Genomic DNA, 19790 nt, shown 5'->3' with positions numbered 1-19790 from the left:
AACCGGTGGTAGGATTCGAACCCACCGCCTCCCAGTTAGCACGACACCACCGAGCGAGACGCCTTAACCCACGTTCAACCTAACTACGTATTTTCCGGTGTATAACGCGCGCGTTATTCGGTAAAAAGGTGCTCTGAAGAGGGCCTGCGCATTATCTAACGGTGGGAGTTATACACGGAAATATTTTCCGACAGGAATTCCTTTTCTGGTCAGTGTCGTATAAATTCTAGTCTCCTCCAGGGTGTGCTGTGAATTTCTCCCAAATCACTTAGGGTCAGTTGAAAAAGCCGGCGTAGGGCGTTGGAATTAATAAAAAAGTTGTGATGCTACTTAAGAATGTCATTGAGCAGTCAATAATTCAGAATGGCGAACGGGACATGATGTCGTACCTCGATGCCGTGGGACATCTAATGTATATTGAGTAGAGCTGCAAATTTGGAAGAATTTTGAAGTGGAGAAAACAAAGCTGCCCTTTTAATTTAAAAAAAATGTAAAGAAAAACTATGTTTTCACTCTTGCACAGTCTATGTTTGTGAACCAACAGATGAGGGAAGAAACCCTAGTGTAATATGAATTATAAATACAGACCTCATGCTTCAGTGAAACCAACAAGGTTGCATGTAAAGTTATATGAAGATCCGAAATTGACTTTTGGCAGCATGCCAGAGGACCGCCTTCTTTCTTACGTAACACGGATTAGTAGGCGAAGTGGGACTGTCTGCAGCATACATTAGGCCAAATGGGACCCCCTGCAGTTCGAGGTCGGTGAACCTGCTAAGGGATGGCGAGATAATCTGCTAAGAAGCATTAGGCAAAATGGGAATAGGCGAAATGGGAAGACACGAGCTGCAGTTAACGTATATCTCACGCTTTTTCTATCACAATCCCCGGCCACCGGACCTCGCAACCTGGAAGGTAAAGGTCGCTCAGATGAAGGGAACGATGAGCACATATCACGAATATCACTACCCAAAGGCAGAACCGGCTGCTCGAACACGTCTTTATCGTTATCAAAGTACACGTGTCCCAGACCCGAGGGCTGATGGGATGCCTGGGACGCGCCGACGAATGTCAGCACTGATATCTGGGTGTGCCATTCGTTTGCTCCTGCAGGTGACACTCAAGGGGCATTTTGCATGCAGAGCAAAGAAAAGGCACGCTCATGGGTTAACGGCAGGTTGTGTAATCACGTGACGAGTAGCACTGAAATGAGCCGCGAGAGGCGATTAGATCGCATAGCGCCGAGATACGCTTGGCGCCATCTCTCAGCAGGAACATCGGCGGGTACATATGAAAACCGCCGAACGGCTCACCAGTCCTTCTAGCCCACCATACTTGCAGCGCGGGAGGAAGGCAAAACAAATAAAACAGTTTTCCGACGGTGCCGCCATCCCTTGGCGGGAGCGAACGTAACTCGATCGAGTGAGTCAGCCTTAAGAAAAAAAAGAAAGGAAAGGTTAGCTAGGCAAAGAGCCGCCTTGTTATTCTGGAAAAAAAAGGGGGAAAACGAAAAAGAAAAAGAAGGAAAAGGGCGAATCGAAAAGAAAAGGAGGGAAAAAGATAAAGGAAAAGGGGAATCGAAAAACCGGAAGAAAAGAAAAAGAAAAACAAGGAAACAAAAACAAAAGGAAGGAAAAAGAAAAAGGGGAAAAGAGGGAAAGAGGAAGAGGGAAAAAAGAAGAAAATAAACAGTAACACAACGTTACACGCAGTTCACGAACATATATATCCGTATGGGATATTCTACAGAAAATGACGAAAATCTACACAACTACCGATTTCCGTTATTGAAGCACAGCACTCGACATCCAAACTAGAAATCTGAAGATACAAGCAACTGCCATCGGATTATGCCTACTCTGCAAGTAAGTGGCTGGTACACGGAGGCGTTGAGACCCACATCGAAGGCACAAGAAGTGCGAAAGGAAGTACACAATTGTTATGTACACCAAGGAACGTTCCAAGTTTTTGCTAGTGAAGGAGCTGTCCGTAATGTAATGTAGAGTGCCAGAATACACAGAGCATACTGCTCAGCTGCGAACGATTCTCAGAAAATAAAGAGCTACGGAGTGCATTGGACAAATGCACCAACGGTCCTCTCGACATCAAGAAAGCTCACGCGGTGTCAGTCAGCCGTCTATCGGAAGTCATTTACACCCTGTGATTTCTTTCCCTAGACCTCTCGTGGAAAGTTAACCCTTTGGGAAATCTGGTGCGAGATCTGGCTATCCTTAGTGTGCTGGAGTAGCTGGTCTTAATTTAGAGTTGTTTAGTTTAAAATTAATTTAGAGTAATTTAGAATTGGGCAAATGCCTCTATATTTTGCTTTTTTAAACCTGACTTGCACCGAAGCTGCGGAAAAAGTGCGAGCGCGTCTGGCAACAGTCCCCTCGTTGCTAAGGGCAACGGAATGTGTATCGCGTGAAGCAGACGGTGAGCGCCGCGTCCATACCTCGAAACCACCGGTACAATCGATGGGAACATAATACGAAACATGTCCGTAAAGTTGAGGGATAATTTAACGCCGCTTTTTACCTTTCACCTCAATCAAAACATATTGCAAAAAAGAGTGACAGTAGGAAAATATGACGGTGTCCATCCGTGTCTCACAGCTGTCACGGCATCTGATAAGGTAAGTGGGACGTCGTTGTTTGAGCTTAGATGTAAAGACCAAGCGAGGGTAGTTATAACAGTTTTCGGGGTGCCAACTGAGAGGGGGGATATGTTTAATGCTGATAAAAAAAGAAGTGAAAAGAACTGAGGAGATCAGTAACAGTGTACAGGTAGAGGAAATTCTAAACGTTAGACGCTTTTGCCCCGAGTGCCTGTTAGCATTTGCGCTGTCGCAAAAATGATAATAATAATAATTGGGGGTTTACGACGCGAGGCAACTGAGATCATGAGCGACGCCGCAGCGGTCGGTCTGTGGATTTCTTTTGCCCACCTGAGGGTTCTCTAACGTGCGATGAAAGCTCATCATACGGCACCCCGTATTTAGCGTCCCTCGCGGAAGACGGCGTGTCTAAGCAACTTGTTCCCTGCCACCAAGTTGCTGGCGTCCTCGGCCGGGTTCGCAACAAGGAATTTTAGCAAAACTTAACTGCGCGCGTTAGAGACACATTTCAAGCGAACCGTGCACTATGAGTTCCGTTAATTTTCCAAACAGTAACTGGCTAACAACGAACTACTTCTGGGTAAGTTCGAGACACAAAACATGCCATATGTGCTTGGGCGATAGACCGGCAACACAAAGAGCGTTCTCTCGTCGATTTTTGTCGTTATTGAATTGCTGTCTGTCAACTCGATTGATGTCCGTGACTCTCGTAGGTCTTGGTGCACAATGCTCAGAGTAGAGGCCCTCGCACGGGTGACAGATGGCAAGGAACTCCCACTGGAGCGTTGTCGGACGTCTCTGTGTTAAATGTGAATCAAGCCGTGACTTCGTTGGCTGCCGGGCCCTTGAAACCTGGTGCCAAGGAAGACGCCCTCGTCATTGGGACACCGACTGCCGTCTTGGCTTACGACGTGGAGAACAATAGCGATCTTTTTTTCAAAGAGGTGAGAGTTGTACCCGAATGAACGTTCCTCAATGCATGCGGTCCCTTATGTCACAAGCTCTATAAGGTTGCAAAGGGTAAGCCTTATAATTGTTTCCTGCAATCTTTGCGGACTTGACGGCGGCCAAACTTTGACAAATGACAAGTTTTCTGCTTTAAACACTGTAGTTCCCCAGTGCTGGAGGTCTTACGGTTACCGTTACAAAACATTTAGGGGAGGTGTCTCCGCCCGGAGTGGTGCGCGGGGTCCTGTGCGAGGAGCTTACTGACTTTTAATTAAATTTACCCCATTAATTTATTAAATAAATATATTAAATGACTAACAAGTAAAATTTACGTTAATCACATTAATTTAATCCTACACTAAACCGTAACGCCAAAACGTTACATTAACATAAACGACCTCAAAGACGTAAGTTGTGCACTGTAACGCCTAATTTGTGAAAAGCGCTAGGCATACACCTTTGGTGACACATGACGACTCATAAGTGCCAGAAAAGCGACACGATGCCATACGGGTACGATGGTTGGCGTAGAGACTGCTATGCGGTGAAGCTCTGATTTAAGGGTGCGGAACGTGTAGCTCGGGAATTAGACTTGTCGCGATTGCTTTACCAGGTATCAGCATAGCGGTGACCCTGTGTCGCACTGAAATTCAACCAGAAAATGACTCTTTCACCGTGAGAACGTAGGTACAATCTTAAAACAGACGAACGCGTTTGTGCGTTTGTATGTTTGCACTACAGTGCAAAATTTATCCTCGCTGTACGCAAGGTGCCGTTACCTTGACGCTAACGCAAAAGGAACGGTACTCCTTCGTCGCGTGGTTCGTGATTTATGAGGGAAAGAACCTGCAAGGTACCCTTTCCCTCTCCTTCTTAACACAACAACGCCGACTGCGCGGTGCGGACTCTCATTGGGCACCGCAAACGATTTGTCCAATCACCGTGGGAGATCGTGCGAGGAGACCACTCCGAGGCTTCTCCGGGACGTCGGCCTTCTTGAAAAGGAGAGGGAAGCCTTAAATTTGGAGTTTCTTCTGCTCATTAATCGCGAACGACGCATCGGAGGAATAGCATTCCTTTTGTATTGGTGTTAACGTAACGGCATCTTTCGTTCCGGGAAGAGAAGGAGGATAACAAAAAGAAAACTTCACCGCACATAAGACATTGAGAACCAAATGCCACTTCGAATGATGCCTTTCTCTTTCCTCACTGGTGGGTTTTTGTGGCAAAATTGGGGCATACGCCCCTCATCTCTCCTGAAATCAGAAGCGATAATTTAATCATTTGAAGCAGTGATTTATCCAGATCTCCCAAACACCCCCAATGTTTGGCAACACACCCAATTTTTTTTCCTGTGTACCACTGTTATGATGTAACTACCAACTAACTCTAACGACTACACCGACTCTATCTTACATAACTAATAACTACTGATTCGAAGCGCATGGAGAACTGTAAGTAGTATCTCTACGTGCACTCTGCACGTTAGATGCCGCACAATGGCTATTCAAACAGCGATGTTCCTGAATTCCAGGTTCCAGATGGGTCAAACACCGTTGTTGTCGGTCATTTAGGTACTCTGAGGAATCCGGTCGCTCTGGTAGGAGGCAACTGTTCCATTCAGGGCTTCGACCACGAGGGACAAGATGTCTTCTGGACGGTGCGTTTCTCCTCCTTGTTGCCATTCTATACAGGGTGCAGTTCTCTGCGCCGGCACACTAAAGCACTACATGGGTCTCTTGTCTCCAAATTTACCAACTTGGTGAAAAGCCTGCAGGACTTGGAGTGACTCGTCTTTTTAGCTCTTCCTTTGCTTCTCTTAATTACAACTTACAACCAAAATATTTATTTCGCTCCTGCAGCTACTTCATCCTTCTGCGTTTTGTGGACTTCGCTATTGAGCACGTGGGCCCTCGGACGAAGCTCGGAACTTCCTAGGAAACACCTGTCGGTGTGTCCTAAAAAATGCTGTGTCGACAATCAGACCGGGCATAGACCGGGTGTTCTCACGCGCGCAGGGCCTCAAAGAGAACTCGCGATTGAAGTGCCAAACACTTTTCTGGCACAGCTGGTACTCAAAACAAGTTTGTATTGTTGACTGATTAGATGAGTCACAGAATTAGGAATCAGTCTCAAAACAGGATCGTATTGTCAACTGTAGGATAGGACAAGCGAAAGCTTGCCCACATCACATTTCGAAAATTGCCGAACTCACTCGATAAACGGCTCATATCCCTGTTGAAAAAACTCATAGAACTTTCTATGTGCAAAGAAATGAGCAATATGAGAAAGGCAATGAGCAATATGAGAAAGGTAATGAGCAGTATGAGCAATGTTATGAGCCGCACGGCAAGACGAACTACGCGCTATGTGCGCAGATATAAGCAATACGAGAAAAGCAATGAGCAGTATGAGCTGCATTTCGAGCAGTATGAGGAAGGTATGAGCAGTATGAGCAGTATGAGGAAGGTATGAGCAGTATGAGCAGTATGAGGAAGGCTGACCGTTTCGTTAAACACCTAGAAGTGCTGGCGCCACAGCGTCTGGTGATGGCCTTTCAAAAGACGCTCGTCACAGTCGGCGAGCCGTAACGGCCGGAGCTCCATTCCCCTTCGTCCGATTCTGTTCAAATTTTAGGTGCATGTTTCCCGTTCCGTGTCCTACAACATTCTATTTGGCTCCTGGATTCTCATCCAAGCCGTTGCGAGTGCCATCTCAGTGCTTGGACGCTTACTTGCGTATTCTACCCTGCTTCTCGGAGCCGTCTGGACGTATTTCGTGGGACTCATAGTTAAGTCGCCGTCTCCATGCTGTGACAGTGTCTTTGTGCCGTTTCAGTGATCACTGAAGGTGTTTTGTGAGTGTACCTTAGAATCAGCCTACGGAACAGTGTTGCGGATTTGGCCGCTCAAATCGGATTTAAATGAAATCCGCATTTTTTCTGAAGGTAGTAAATCAAATCCAAATCAAGTCCGGATTTAATTTTGACACGTTAAATCAAATCCTTTTAAGTGCGGATTTGTTTTTCTGGACCTAAATCAAATCCGCTTTTAAATCCGGATTTATCGAATCTTTTGACAAATCCGGGAGCGAAAATTCGTGCAGTAGCATTACTAGACCTATAACCATGTCTACAAATGACTAATACTGCACGTATTCACTAAACAACGCTTAAATAACAGCGTGACGTGGCACAAAGAGCAATAAATTTTGTCTGATTGACGAGGATATAAAGGGCTAACCTATCAGTTTGCTGGCCGAAATTTTATTCATATTTTAGGACATAAATTTTTGAGTTTAGAAAGACATTTTCGGTTACGCCTGCTCGGCGTGTACCAGACTATCAGTCATCACGTATCAGCCTGTGTCAGGGGCGGATCCGGACGCTCGGTTTGGGGGGGGGGGGGGGGCGGTCACTTTGTCGGAGCGCGTAGTGGGGGAGGGGGAGAGGGAAATTCATTGTAGAAACTGACATTTTGGGGGCGATTGGGGGGAGCAATTTGGCGAGTTGCTTCTACTTACAGCCGTCTGCTCGCTCTACCACATGAGCTATATAAATGATATCTGCACCATTCCATAGAGAATGAGTTAGCGGTTCTAATGAATCTACCTTCAGGGGAATGCGTGTACCCGCCCATGAACAATAAAAGTTCGAAATCCTACATTTTTTTGTCGGAAGTGCTGTGTTCGGGAATTTTTTCGTAGCGCCCCTTTAAAGTAGGAGTCACGGGACTTTTTCCGCGTACTGTCTTGAACCCATAGTTTTTATCAGCCAAATATGAAGGATGTGGTAAAACAAGAAGCGCGTTGCTATGATGTCCAAGTTTGAAAAAATTCGAACCAACATTCGCCGCCTCTCCATATCGGAAACGGTTCATCGGATGGAGCTCGAAATTGTTGCATTTGTCATCAATCGAGATGCTATCTAACATACATTTTTTTCGTGGAAATTAAAAATTGTCAATTTCCTACCCTTGTCGATTTAAAATGGAACTACCCAAGAGTGGGCAGAAGGCGACCTCACTGTGTCACCTCTAGCGTTCGCACGCCCCGTGCGGGCAACGGGCATGCCGAGCGTGCCATTTCGGATCGTTGGGATCGTTGAATGTGGATGTTGTATTTCACGCGCGACCAGCCGCCGTACGATTAGCTGGAAGCTAACACCGGCTGCGTTTTGGAGGGCATGAGTACTTCACCCAGAGCTAGGCAGTCCCGAGCATTGTCCGAGGCCCGAGCATTGTCCATTGGCATTGTCAGAGCTCTGTCAGCCTGCAGTGTGATAGCATTAGATTCCCCCTCACGAAAAAAACTCGTCCTCCGTCATTTAACTCCCCGTTGGGTCAGACGGCTCCCCTCGCCGGCGCGTAGCCGACAGCAGGCCACTCCGCCGCGCGGAATTGCGCAATGCCAGTGGAAGAGGGCCGCAAAGGGAAGCCCAACAAAAATACATGCAATGAATGGATGGGAGTTGAGTTGAAGGCATCCAGAAAGAAAATAGTAAAACTTTATCGAAAATCAGCAGCACTTTCTGTTGCATTGCCAACACGTAATTCGTTAAGTGCCCTTAAATTTTTGCACCAAAATAGAAAAAGTGATACTGAGAAAAGCGTATTGAATCGTAGATGACCGGCTTACTCTTGGAGGGGCCGTGCACAACCCCCATCTCCATCATCACATTTCGTGTTGGTGTTGACTCGGGCTTCACGGGGCATGAACATTGTGGAGTTGGTAGGTATGGTACACCTTCCCAAAAGCGGATTTTGGATCAGGAACCTCCTCGTCATTTAGCACCGGGCGAACACGCCTGAGTAAAGGAATTCTACCGCGGGCCCAGCCTCAGCTACGCCCAAAAACACACGCCTGCTTCGATTTCTACCATCAGTACTCAAAAGACCACAGGTCGTTGGTTACTATATGGAGGTCACAATTAAATGGATCGTTAATAAATCGTGGGACATGTTACGAATACTTATACTAAACATGTAGCCCATGGGTCTATTTTAATGCTAACGTTCCGGGGCTTTGTAAAAATTTTCCTTGCGCAGTACAGACTGTTGTAATCAAGAAGAAAAAAAGTGTATGCGAGGAAGAGTGGCACATCTTGCCATGATTGTCCGTGGGAGTAGGAAAGGCTTGCCTTCCCGAAATCACGAAATGACAGGATGTGATATATTTATTGTTCGTTTTTACTTTGTTTTGACGTGAATGCGTGTACCTATATGCGTTCAATATGATGGTGAAGACCAACAATTTCGCGACATGACATGGCAAGCTTGAAAGGGTCGTGCTTGAAGATTCAGCTAGAGGTCCACGGAAAAGGTGCCGTCCAATCGACAGAATCGACAGACAGTTAACTGCGTTCAAAGAACTGTTCCCTCGGGGCGGTGAGGGGAAGTGATTGGAACAAAACGGCTACTCCTGTCGCTCTGGAGAGAGGACAACGCTAATGCGTGTGCAGATTTCATAGCGTCCTCGATAAACTGCACCGGTGCGCCCCGGTGCGACCTGGTGCGGCTTGCCATCCTCGATAAACTGCACTGGTGCGCACTGAACGTCCTCGATTAAAGGAGTGCACCCGTTCAGTGCAGCACTGAGTTGCCCCGAACCCACACCGAGAAAATCGGCCGAGCGCCAGAGTGCAATCCCAAGAAGGATCGCGATTGCCGGAAGCACGGAGGAAGGCGGAAGCGGCAAGTAGCCAGATGTAGCCGTGCAAGTAGCAGCAGACAGTCATCGTCAGCATGGCATTCGATCGGTGCCGCTCGCCAGGTGCCTCTCGCTACGGGTCGCGCAGCCTACGAGCCACAACGAGCACAGATCTCTAGGTGGCACATGCTAGTATCCATTAGATCCACCAGTGCAGTGCAGTTTCATGTTCGATAATGCCTCCGCCCAGGGCACCGCCAGTGTAGAGCGCCACGCACCTCTGTGGTTTCGGGACAATTCCGGAGCAAGTTTATCGAGGACGCTATCAGACAAGGTCACACGCGTAGAATGCGAAACGGCGCTTGGCTCAATTTCAAATCCATGCATCTTGTGAGGGAGCTGGGGGAAATCCACGCGCAAATCCGCTGAAAAAGGGGCGATTGAATCCAAATCCAAATCATTCGTGGAAAATGCGATTAAATCCAAATCCAAATCATACCTGGAATATGCGATTGAATCCAAATCCAAATCATTAGTGGAAAATGCGATTCAATCCAAATCCAAATCCTGCCCATACTTTTTTGCGCAAATCAAATCGCAAATCAAATCCGCCAGCCCTCCGGTGGATTTAAATCCGGATTTAAATCAAATCCGTGGATTCAAATCCGCAACACTGCTACGGAAGCCGTGGCAGGCGTGTGCGCATTACAGGTACGTTGCAGTCCCGTTTTTCCGTTATCGCTCGTTATGTCTGTCGGGGTAGCTGTCTGCAACCACCACATTCGTGGCTTTTTGTGACTTTTTGTGGAAAGCGTTCGCTGATAGCCTTTCCATGTATGTATAGAGTGTTTAAAATAAAGTCGTGCACCAGGGCGCACCGAAATCGTACGTTAGCATGCTAAAAAAAATGTGTATTCGGATGCCCCAAAGTGAAGCAAGTCACAAACACTCTGTGCCAGTAGCCCGTTGTTGCAGCGAACAAGTACATGCACTCAGTTTTATAAGCACTACGCGAACATACTCAGATGTTCAGAACCGCGTTCATTGGACATCACCAGCATTAGAGGAAGGTTTACAACTTAATGCTTTGAAGGTGTTGCGAGATCTACGCGTTGGGATGAGAAACAGGCCCCAATCATGTCCATATCAGCATGAACCCATACGGTTGTATAAGTTGTGGGAACTGGAATACTTCTAGGCGCAGAAATTTAGCGCAGTTCCAATTTTGTTCTTTCTTTTCAACAGATATCTTGGTCAAATATGCAGAAAAACGTAAACTATCGACATCAAAGGTGCCTGAAAAAGCTAATCAAAAACATTTGGCAAGCTTTCTGAGGGACCTACGTGGCGCCAGTACCTGAATAAACCGGTATTTTGTAATCACGTGTTGTCATTTTAGCGTAATCACGCCATGTTGCGCGTTTGCTCAGACGGTTCATGTGGATTCATGTACATGAATACGCTGTATGAGAATGCTCATATGGGCCACAGGCCATATGAGAGTGCTGATATAGCTCATACGCTGTTTGAGAGTGCTGATATAGCTCATACATGCTCATAGAAGCTCATATGGTTGCTCATACAATAAACACATATACGAGCCTCATATATGTATAGGCATCATCGTGGAAGACCAGCCATATTGGCTGGCTCCCTTTAACGCAACAAACGCACTAGTCTACAACCATCGCAACGCCAACACCCGAAGACGAGCTCACGGCAGGTCTGGGATTGATGTACGTGCTAGATGCCACCTCGCAACAAACCGAAACTCACGGAGAGTTGCTCGTGGGAGAGCAGCACGAAGGACATTAGAAGCGGATGGCATACCTACCATTGCTTTCTTCGAAGAGGGACGCTGATGTTTGCCACCGCCTACCAAACAGGACGGCCCCAGGACTGCTCTCTCCCTGTATAGCACTCTACGGATGCCCGCTCTGACCCTGTTCAGTACCTCAACGGCGGTGCGAGCACGGCCACCGTGCACAGCTATGCAGCGTGCTATCCAGACCTGGTAGTTTATTTCTACCGCCAAGAGTACAAACTGGCGTCTATCGCAGACCGGAACTGGGAGCGAGCTCAGTAGCTGGACCGTGCCTCACCGAATGAATGAAATGCCGTAAAGCACCTCAGCCTTGTGCCACAAAAAATCCGAGAGTAAACAGTTGCAAAAGCGTGCTACGACGTTTCAAAGGTAGGGCAGAAATGACAAAAAGGCCTGGTCAAACCGAAGCGGGACAACCTGTCCCTGAGAGGTAACACGTCGTGCGCAAGACGCCACTGCAAGCTTGCACGGCGCGCATCCAAGCAGCCGGCCGTAATATGCAGCCACGCGATCGAGCGAGGCACAGCCGAGCTAGCCGTCGGAAGGAGCTCCAGAAGAGCGGCATAAAACTGCTTGACGGACCAGACAAAGAAATCCTCCGACAGGAATGATGCGCGTAGGCGATGACGTTCAAAACGTACTCTCTCAAGTGCGAGGCCACGAACTCAGATCACAGTCTATTCTGCAATGGGTCGTCAGGGTTACTAAGGCCGTCGAAAATTGCCTTTATCCCGAGCGCAAGACACTTGATTTTACGTGCGGAACCCGCAAACCGCCAACCTCTCTCGGCTGGTATACGTGCACGGGATACCCACTCAGCTCCGTTGCCCGAGATGGACCGAAAGGCCGTACGAGTTGCTGCAAGGAAAACCTGACGAGGAGGAAGGCAAACTGTCCCGTGATACCAGTATTTGCTCAGGAACCACGACGCAGCCAGGCGAGCTCTACAGGTGATAGGGAGCACTAGGCCCCTTAAATCCGTGAGAACCGCTCGTGAACACGCAACCAAGAAAGAGAAGAGACCCCAGTCCTGTTATAGTGAATACCGAGAATCCGCACCTCATTCCTAACAGGGATCCAGAATGGAGACGGACAGCAGGGAGTGACATTAATGAACAGCGCAGCGCTTTTTTCTCTGTTGATTCGTGCATTCTCCTCAATCACCGTACCCCTCCTGTGTATTGTCATCAAGCAAGATAACTACCTATGGAGGTAGCCTCTTTTACACAAACTCTATCTTACATACCAGATAACAACGCTCCAAAGGGAGATTGCTTTTTGTACGTGCCATACCCTGCGAACAATCCTGAAACTCCGGAAGAGTCACTACGGGGGAGCACTACAGTCCTAGTGGACTTACTAGAACTTGATATGCCACTCACCTTGATCATGATCGAGTCGCTGTAAGCCAACGGTGATAGCACTCCACAGACCCAAATAATGACTGCTCACGGATGATACAGTGAACCCTCGTTAATATGACCCCCGATAATCTGACATACGCACTTTACGACCATACTCCTGGGGAACAATGCAGTGAAACCTCTGTAAATCCCCCCGTTAATATGACAGTTCCGCATTATGACCAAAATTTTCGGGAACGACCATGGTCATAATAACGAGGGTTCACTGTATGTGCACGCAGCCCGGCTCTCACTGCCTGAAAAATTGCCATGCTCCCAACATCTGGGCCACCAAAGGACAGCCGGCACCGGCGAATCCAATTTGGAAGTTAATCTCCGAAATCAGCAATGCTAGTTGCTTCCGCTCTGCGCGTGCAACCGGCAACGGCTCCAGGTACCTTACGGTGGCCCAATTAAACTGCTGGGAGCCCAAATATTTGTGCCGCAATACCACACAGTAAAAGTGGAATATGGCATCGCAAAAAACAATGTTCTGCTGTCTCAGACATGCCACAAGACGGACAACCGTCCGTGCGACATATCCGAAAACGGTGCAAACGTTCACGCAGTGGGAGGACACCATGGGCCAGCTTCCACTGGAGACTAGCGCGTCGTGCATTTTAGCCAGCCCAGAGCCGTATATTAAAAGGGAGCCTGGCCATTGGGAGGAGTCACAAAAAGAGGCTCGACCTGTCAATCACAAATTCGCTCCTCTGATTGGTTTGCTTTTTACCAAGGGGGTCGCCATGACACCATACTGCCACCCAAAATGGCGACGAAGACAAACGCAGTGAAGCGGGGATTTCGTGACAAAAAAAATTCACAGACTAACCTGATTTTACGCTGCAAATGTACATCCTAATATAAGTTTCTCGGAAATCAGTTTCAACTGATGCTCATCCATCGATATATAACTGAAAATAATACGTTTTGTCGCCGGTGTTAGGCCTAGTGAACACGGCGACCACAACGAAATCATAACAAAAACGGCGCTGTGCTGTACAATGTTATATTTAATTGCTGGATTTCATGGATATAAATATTCTTGCCTCTTATATTCCAACTATTCATGGAGATTTGTTTAAAAATCATACCGACAACAGAATGTGTCCCAGCAGGTGGTTCTGCCGGCAGCGGTACAACGACGGAAGCAGACGACAATTCCCGACGTGCCTTACGCTCCCTAGGTGGCGCTTATCAAATTTGCACCAACAATCCACTACTTTTGCAGATTGCGAGAGGTATCCATTTCAATCCCATCCAATCCACTTGCTACCCAAAATGGCGCTGCCCATGTTGGATAAGGGGGCAAATAGTGAGGATAGGCTGATTGATAGAGCCCCATATTTCAAGACTTCATTGGTCGGAAAGCTGAAAAAGTGGGTGGAGCTTCAGGTATAGGCATGACCCATTAATGGCCAGACTCCCTTTTAATATACGGCTCTGAGCCAGCCAGCAGTGATACGCCGCCAGGCGAATTTCGTTGGCACTGCTGGCCTTGCGGGACCTGGTCGCATTTCCCTGTAGGCGGCGTAGAAATCACGGACGCTCCACAAGGAAATGTCTTCATCTGGGCATTCGACACGCAAGCGCCGCACGATAGCAGCACAAGCACAAAAATAAGCAGGGAGTACTTCCGCCCTGGGGCGAAGCTCGGGACTTTCGAGGAACCACCTGGTGGCGTATCCTAGGAAATACTGCACTAATGCGCAGGCCGGGTGCTCGGACGCACGGGGCGCCTCAAAGAGAATACGCGATTGAAGCGCCAAGCACCTTTCTGGCACAGCCGGTACTCCCAAGCCACCCAGATCACGGCTTCCGTGGAGTTGAGACCTACAGACCCATTCAACGGATCCGCCCCACAGAAAGTGGAACGTGTGTCGTGTGATAGCAGCTTGTATTTCCGCTGGTGTGGATGAAACAGCCGCTAAAAACCACAAGCGACTGTAATGCCATGCTGCCTCATGTGATTGCTCCTCCTCTGTATTGTCATCAAGCAGTGTATTGTCATCAAGCAGGAGAGCTACCTATGGAGGTAGTCCCCTTTGGACAGACACTAACTTTACGTTACAGTCCTACAAGCTAGATAACAACACTCTCTAGGAGAGTTTGCTTTTCGTACCGACCATACCAAGCGAACAATCCAAACACGGGAGAGCCGCTGCAGAGTGCAGTACGGTCCTAGCGAGCTGGCTAGAACATGATTTGCCACTCACCCTGAACGTGGCGGAAAAGACGAGTAGACGTCAGCCAGCGGCGAGAGCACTCCACAAGACCATACAGGGCTTGCACACGGACAATGTGGCTACGAAGCCCCGCCCTTACAGCCTGAAATATAGCTGCGTCTCCGAAGTCTGGCCCACCGAAAGCCAGCCGGCAACGACGGATCCAAATTTGAAAGTTGATCTCGGTAATTAATAAAGCCAATTGTTTACGCTGAACGCGCGGAACAGGCAACGGTTCCAGGAACTGTACGGTGGCCCAGGCGACAGTCGACAGCTCAAATATCTGGGTTACTCTGCGCCACAGCAAAACAGGAACACGACAACGCCTGGAACAGTGCTCAGCGGTTTCACACATCCCGCAAGACGGGCAACCGTCAGAGCGAGAGATGTGAAAATGGTGTAGTCGCTCGCGAAGAGGAAGAACGTCGTGGGCCAACTTCCACTGAAGACTGGCTCGGCGGGCCCGCCAGCCCGCAGTGATTCGACGCCAAGACAGCTTCGTCGGCACCGAAGGAACTGGGGGACCAGACTCCAATTCCCGGATAGCTGTATAAAAATCGCTGACAGCCCATAATTGGATGTCAGCGTCCGGAAGCTGGAGTCGCAGACGCCGTACAACATCAACACAGGCACTGTATTGATGAGGCAGGACTTCGGACCTAGGCCGAAACCTAGGGCTCTCAGCGAACCACCTGGTAGCACATCCCAGGGAGTACTGAACTAATGCGCACGCTGGGTGTTCGGGAGTGTGCAATGCCTCGAAATAAATGCGCGACTGAAGTGCAAGGCACTTGTCGAGCACCACCGGCAAGGCTAAGCCGCCCGGTGGTGGTTACGTCGTGAGGTGACTCCTGATAAAGGGCCGCGCAATGCTCACGCATTGCTTCCTGAATGTCACCGGGATCAGTCAGAATTGAGCCGTCAGCTGACCGGAGCTCAGTAATTCCGAAGTCCGGATTTTCTGCCACATAGCGCTTGAGTAACACAGGGGAGCATTATGCCTCCCGGCACCAGCGCACCACATTGCGTCGTATTGGCAACTGTAGGATGGGACAAGCGAAAGCTTGCCCACATCACATTTCAAAAATACTACTGCCCTCGCCCTTAAAATGAAGGGCAGAACCGACTAATGCTAGGCAGACAGTCCCACGGAACTGCGTTGCGTTGCGCAACAAATTGTATTGTCATCAAGAGAGAGAGAGAGAGTGTATTGGCATCAAATGGAAGGCCGGCCACAGGGGCAGGCTTCCTGCAGCATCTCAAATAGACTCGAACAACATTCTGAATACCAACTCTCGCCCAGCGACTAAGGCTGGTCAGAGATTGCTATACGTGTCCGTTTCGCCATGCAACGCTGCGAGACAGGGAGGGGGTACAGACCACGAACTGTGCTCCACTCAACATCCGTCAGGCTATAGAGGCCTGCTACACGATGCCACAGGGCACCCGGCAACAAACATAAACTGAAAGCATGTTCTGCTGACTCCCTGTACTCGCAGAAGGGACAGCCGGGTGACGTTACACCAAAACGGGAAAAACGCTCACGCAGCGGCAAGACGTCATGCGCTAAGCGCAGCATCAAGCAGGATTGCTCATACAGATGGCTCTATGGTTTTTTCCAACAGGGCTGCATGGTAGAATGAGGATGTACCTGCAGGAGACGCATGAGATCACGGGTGTCTTTGCTCTTAGTTTCTTCGATTTTCCCCGGGAAAGTACTAGTACGAGTGGTGTTCAAGTCAAACCGGGACTTTTCATTTTTCGCAAAAGTAAAGTGAACTTACAGGCGAGAAATTAGTTTTATTTTTTAACGTAATCTCCAGCTGGCAGTAATGCACTTGTCCCAGCGTTTCACGAGGGCTTGGATGCCAGTAGCGTAGAAATCCCATAGAAATCATAAGTAGAAAGGTTAGAAGAAAAGCTGGGAGAGAGAGTGACGGGGGAGAGCAAAGGAGCTGTACTCATGCAAGACCCTCTCCCAATGTCCAAGTCCGGGAGGCGCCATGATCGATATTTTGGATTGGGCCGGATTCCGCCACAGCCTTTCCACGTGTAAAGACCAGGCACGTTCGGCACAATGGTATCCAATCCTATGCAAGTCGCTTCCGCTTCAGCTCTGCTCCGCGTGCCATGCCGTGTGCGAAGTGTGTTTGTTTTGTCTGCCATAACGTATGCACTTGAATTCTCTAGGGAACGAGTATCGTACGGTTTAAACCTTGTGCTGCAACATCAACAACGCAGGGAACTCGTAGGTACCACCGTTCGTAACACGCTAGGTCTACCGTATCGATCATGGCGGCTCCCATGTTGAGATGCTCCTCTTCGCTGGCTTGGTTTCTAGTTATTATGAGAGTTCCATGAGAAGTCCTGACCGGCGCGCAGTAGCCATGGTATCGGACCGCATTCTTGACCTCGTCGTCGCAGCTGAAGTGGCGGCCCCCAAAACGCCTTCAGTAGCCCGAAGAGATAGAAATCGCTGGGGGCGAGGTCTGGACTGTAAGGAGGACGTGGCAGGAACTCCCAGCCAAGTTCCTGTAAGGTGCGCGTCGTGAGACGCGCGGTATGCATTGTCCTGTAGAAGGGGGACTCCTTTGGTGATAAGGCCCGGCCGCTTTTGCTTTAGCGCCTTATGCACATCCCTGAGAACCTGGCAGTAATATGCACTATTGATGGTGGTACCACTGGGCAGAAAATCAACATGAACAACGCCAGCCTTGTCCCAGAAAACCTTGACCATGACTTTACCCGCAGACGGGGGCTTCGGAACTTCTTGGGAGCTGGCGAGCCCGGATGCTTCCACTGTTTTGATGCGCGTTTAGACTCAGGAGTGAAATGGTGCACCCACGTTTCATCACACGTGATGATCCGATCAAGGAACAGCTGTCCTTCAGCGTCGAAACGGTACCTTACCTCTTGGGAGATTTCCAGCCTTCTCTGCCGGTCAAACACGGAGAGCTGCCTCGGGACCCAACGGGCGCTAACCTTCCGAAACTGGAGGTGTTCATGAATGATAGTGTTCAACGTTCCCACAGAAAGGTCCGTCTTTCGATCTAGTTCGAAACATGTTATCTGTCGGTCCTCGAGGACCAGGCGCTCCGCAAGTTGGATGATCTCAGGAACTCTGACAATGGTCTCTGAGCCGGCCGGGATCGTCCTGCACTGATGTACGGCCGTCGCGGAACCGTTTGCACCACTCAAACGCTTTGCTGCGGCTAAGTGTATCGTCCCCATACTGAGCCTGGAGTCTTCTGTGAATTTCAGATGACTGTACGCCTTCATTCACGAGAAACTTCATGACAATTCGCTGTGCGCGCTCACCTCGTTGTCGGCCATCTTGTCCAGCACGTGTCTTCTGTTTTGCACAGGCTTTGGACCACCACGTGCAGTGATTTTCCCAGCAACCCTCCACACACCCCTAACACCCCCTAAAATTTGTCGAACATCCCCCAGGAATTACTCACGACCCCCCCCCCCCCCCCCAGGGGAGTGTCGCCTTGCCCTGCCGAGTATTCAAATCAAACCTTGATATTTACGATGCCTATTGGTTTTGAACGCTGTGAGTGAAGAATAAAAAAAGTAACAGCGGTTTAACGTGGTTACACCGGATCATAGTGCGAGAGCCCGGTGCACTCGGTGGATCACGTTGCTAAATGCGTGGTAACTGTACTTGTGAACGTGATATACAGGAACGAGACCGAGTGTTGTGCTCTTGCACTAAAATATCGGTTTCATGGCTTCGGCTGCCAGTAGAACCAACCTGCCTCTGTTCAGCTCTCGCGCGCTTCTCACGCATGTTGATGAAGATATCCACCGAAGGACCACAGATTCCGCGACAGCAGGTGACGCCTGATGGCAGCGCTGACGAGTACCACGGGTGATAAAGCTTTTGAAAAATGCGTCCGGAAACCAAGGAGGCTATGAAGGGGAAACATACCGCTTCACATGTTGAGAACTGCTCTGCGTCATGCTTGCGTTTTTTTTTTTTTTCGTTTCTCTTGATCTGTCCTCGTTTTCTGTTTTTAATGTCACACAATATTTTTACCAGAAATGAAGATGCTCGCAACTCTAAACTACCTCGGTGGTATTTTGAGAGCAACAAAACAATGTTCACCGTAAGAAAGCGTTACTGTTTGAAAATTGAATGTCGCTTTATTTAGCCAGAAACACATTTGTTAATTTGCAAGTCTTCTAAAGCGCGTTTGTACCCCCCCCCCCATTCCACTCCTTCAAATCCTGATTCCCCCAAAACGGAAATCCTGGGAAAAGCCACTGGGTCACATAGTGGGTCATGGTCACGTGGCTGTGACATCATGTGACACCGTCACGTATTATGTCACACCCCCCCACAGATTTCCAACACCCCCTTTAGAAGAAAATCCTGGGAAAATCACTGACCACGTAGTGAACGCGGATGCGTCGCGTCTGAATATGACGAAAAAGAAGTAGCGGGAACCATTTGTACACTTAGGAGATAGAAATTCCCGGTTTGACTTGAACACCCTTCGTACGTTTATTTCCCACTGTAAACGTGGAGGAGGCATGAGGTGGAAAAGCTAAAAGGAGGTTGACTAGGCCTCCGTTTCCTTACATCGTAAATAAACAGAATAAATGAAAATAGCGACAGGAATACAAGAGCGGAATACAGGAGAACGTGAAAACTAAAAGTTGCGTTACAATGAAGTATTAACGAAAAGCACTGAGAAATACAATTACCATACAGCATACAAATGCAACAGGCAACATACACGTGCTAATACCCGGACCCAGAAATATCAAGTTCAGAGAGTCCCAGAAAGTCAACCACTAAGCGAGGAACTCTGGAATGTTTTGGACGACCAAGGACAACGAGGTGGACCCGCTTAGTTCCCCGTATCGTACCGATGACACAAAAATAAACAAGGATAAATAAAATAACATAGAAACAAAAGCATAGATACAAATAACAATAAAATGAAAAATAAATAGAGAAAAGAGAAATATAGGATGGGGCAAGGAAAGAGAGAAACAACATACTCTTTGGATGTTCAAAGTATCCCCTTTACGCAGGTTACCGGTGATAACGTTAGTGCAATGACGTTACTGGACTACAACAAAGACGGGCTGAACGAGGTAAGTCGTAACGAAGTACT

General features: G+C 48.5%; 1 protein-coding gene across 2 annotated transcripts in view; it reads left to right on the top strand.

Moving 5' to 3' along the window:
• The first annotated feature begins 2181 nt into the window (after window positions 1-2181).
• LOC135373741 (Bardet-Biedl syndrome 2 protein homolog) overlaps window positions 2182-19790 on the top strand; it is a 63109-nt gene continuing 45500 nt past the window's right edge. Inside the window, exons 1-4 of one of the 2 annotated variants that reach the window (XM_064606828.1) lie at window positions 2182-2632; window positions 3328-3558; window positions 5097-5222; window positions 19708-19770. In XM_064606828.1, the coding sequence (XP_064462898.1) occupies window positions 2495-2632; window positions 3328-3558; window positions 5097-5222; window positions 19708-19770 (558 nt within the window). In that variant the 5' untranslated portion in view covers window positions 2182-2494. Of the gene's footprint in view, window positions 2633-3327; window positions 3559-3582; window positions 3635-5096; window positions 5223-19707; window positions 19771-19790 lie in introns of those variants that run through there. The other variant, XM_064606829.1, reaches the window with a different exon arrangement.

This window comes from Ornithodoros turicata, unplaced genomic scaffold (genome assembly GCF_037126465.1).
Source record: "Ornithodoros turicata isolate Travis unplaced genomic scaffold, ASM3712646v1 Chromosome31, whole genome shotgun sequence".
Lineage (NCBI taxonomy): Eukaryota > Metazoa > Arthropoda > Arachnida > Ixodida > Argasidae > Ornithodoros > Ornithodoros turicata.
This window is presented reverse-complemented; position numbering and strand designations above follow the sequence as displayed.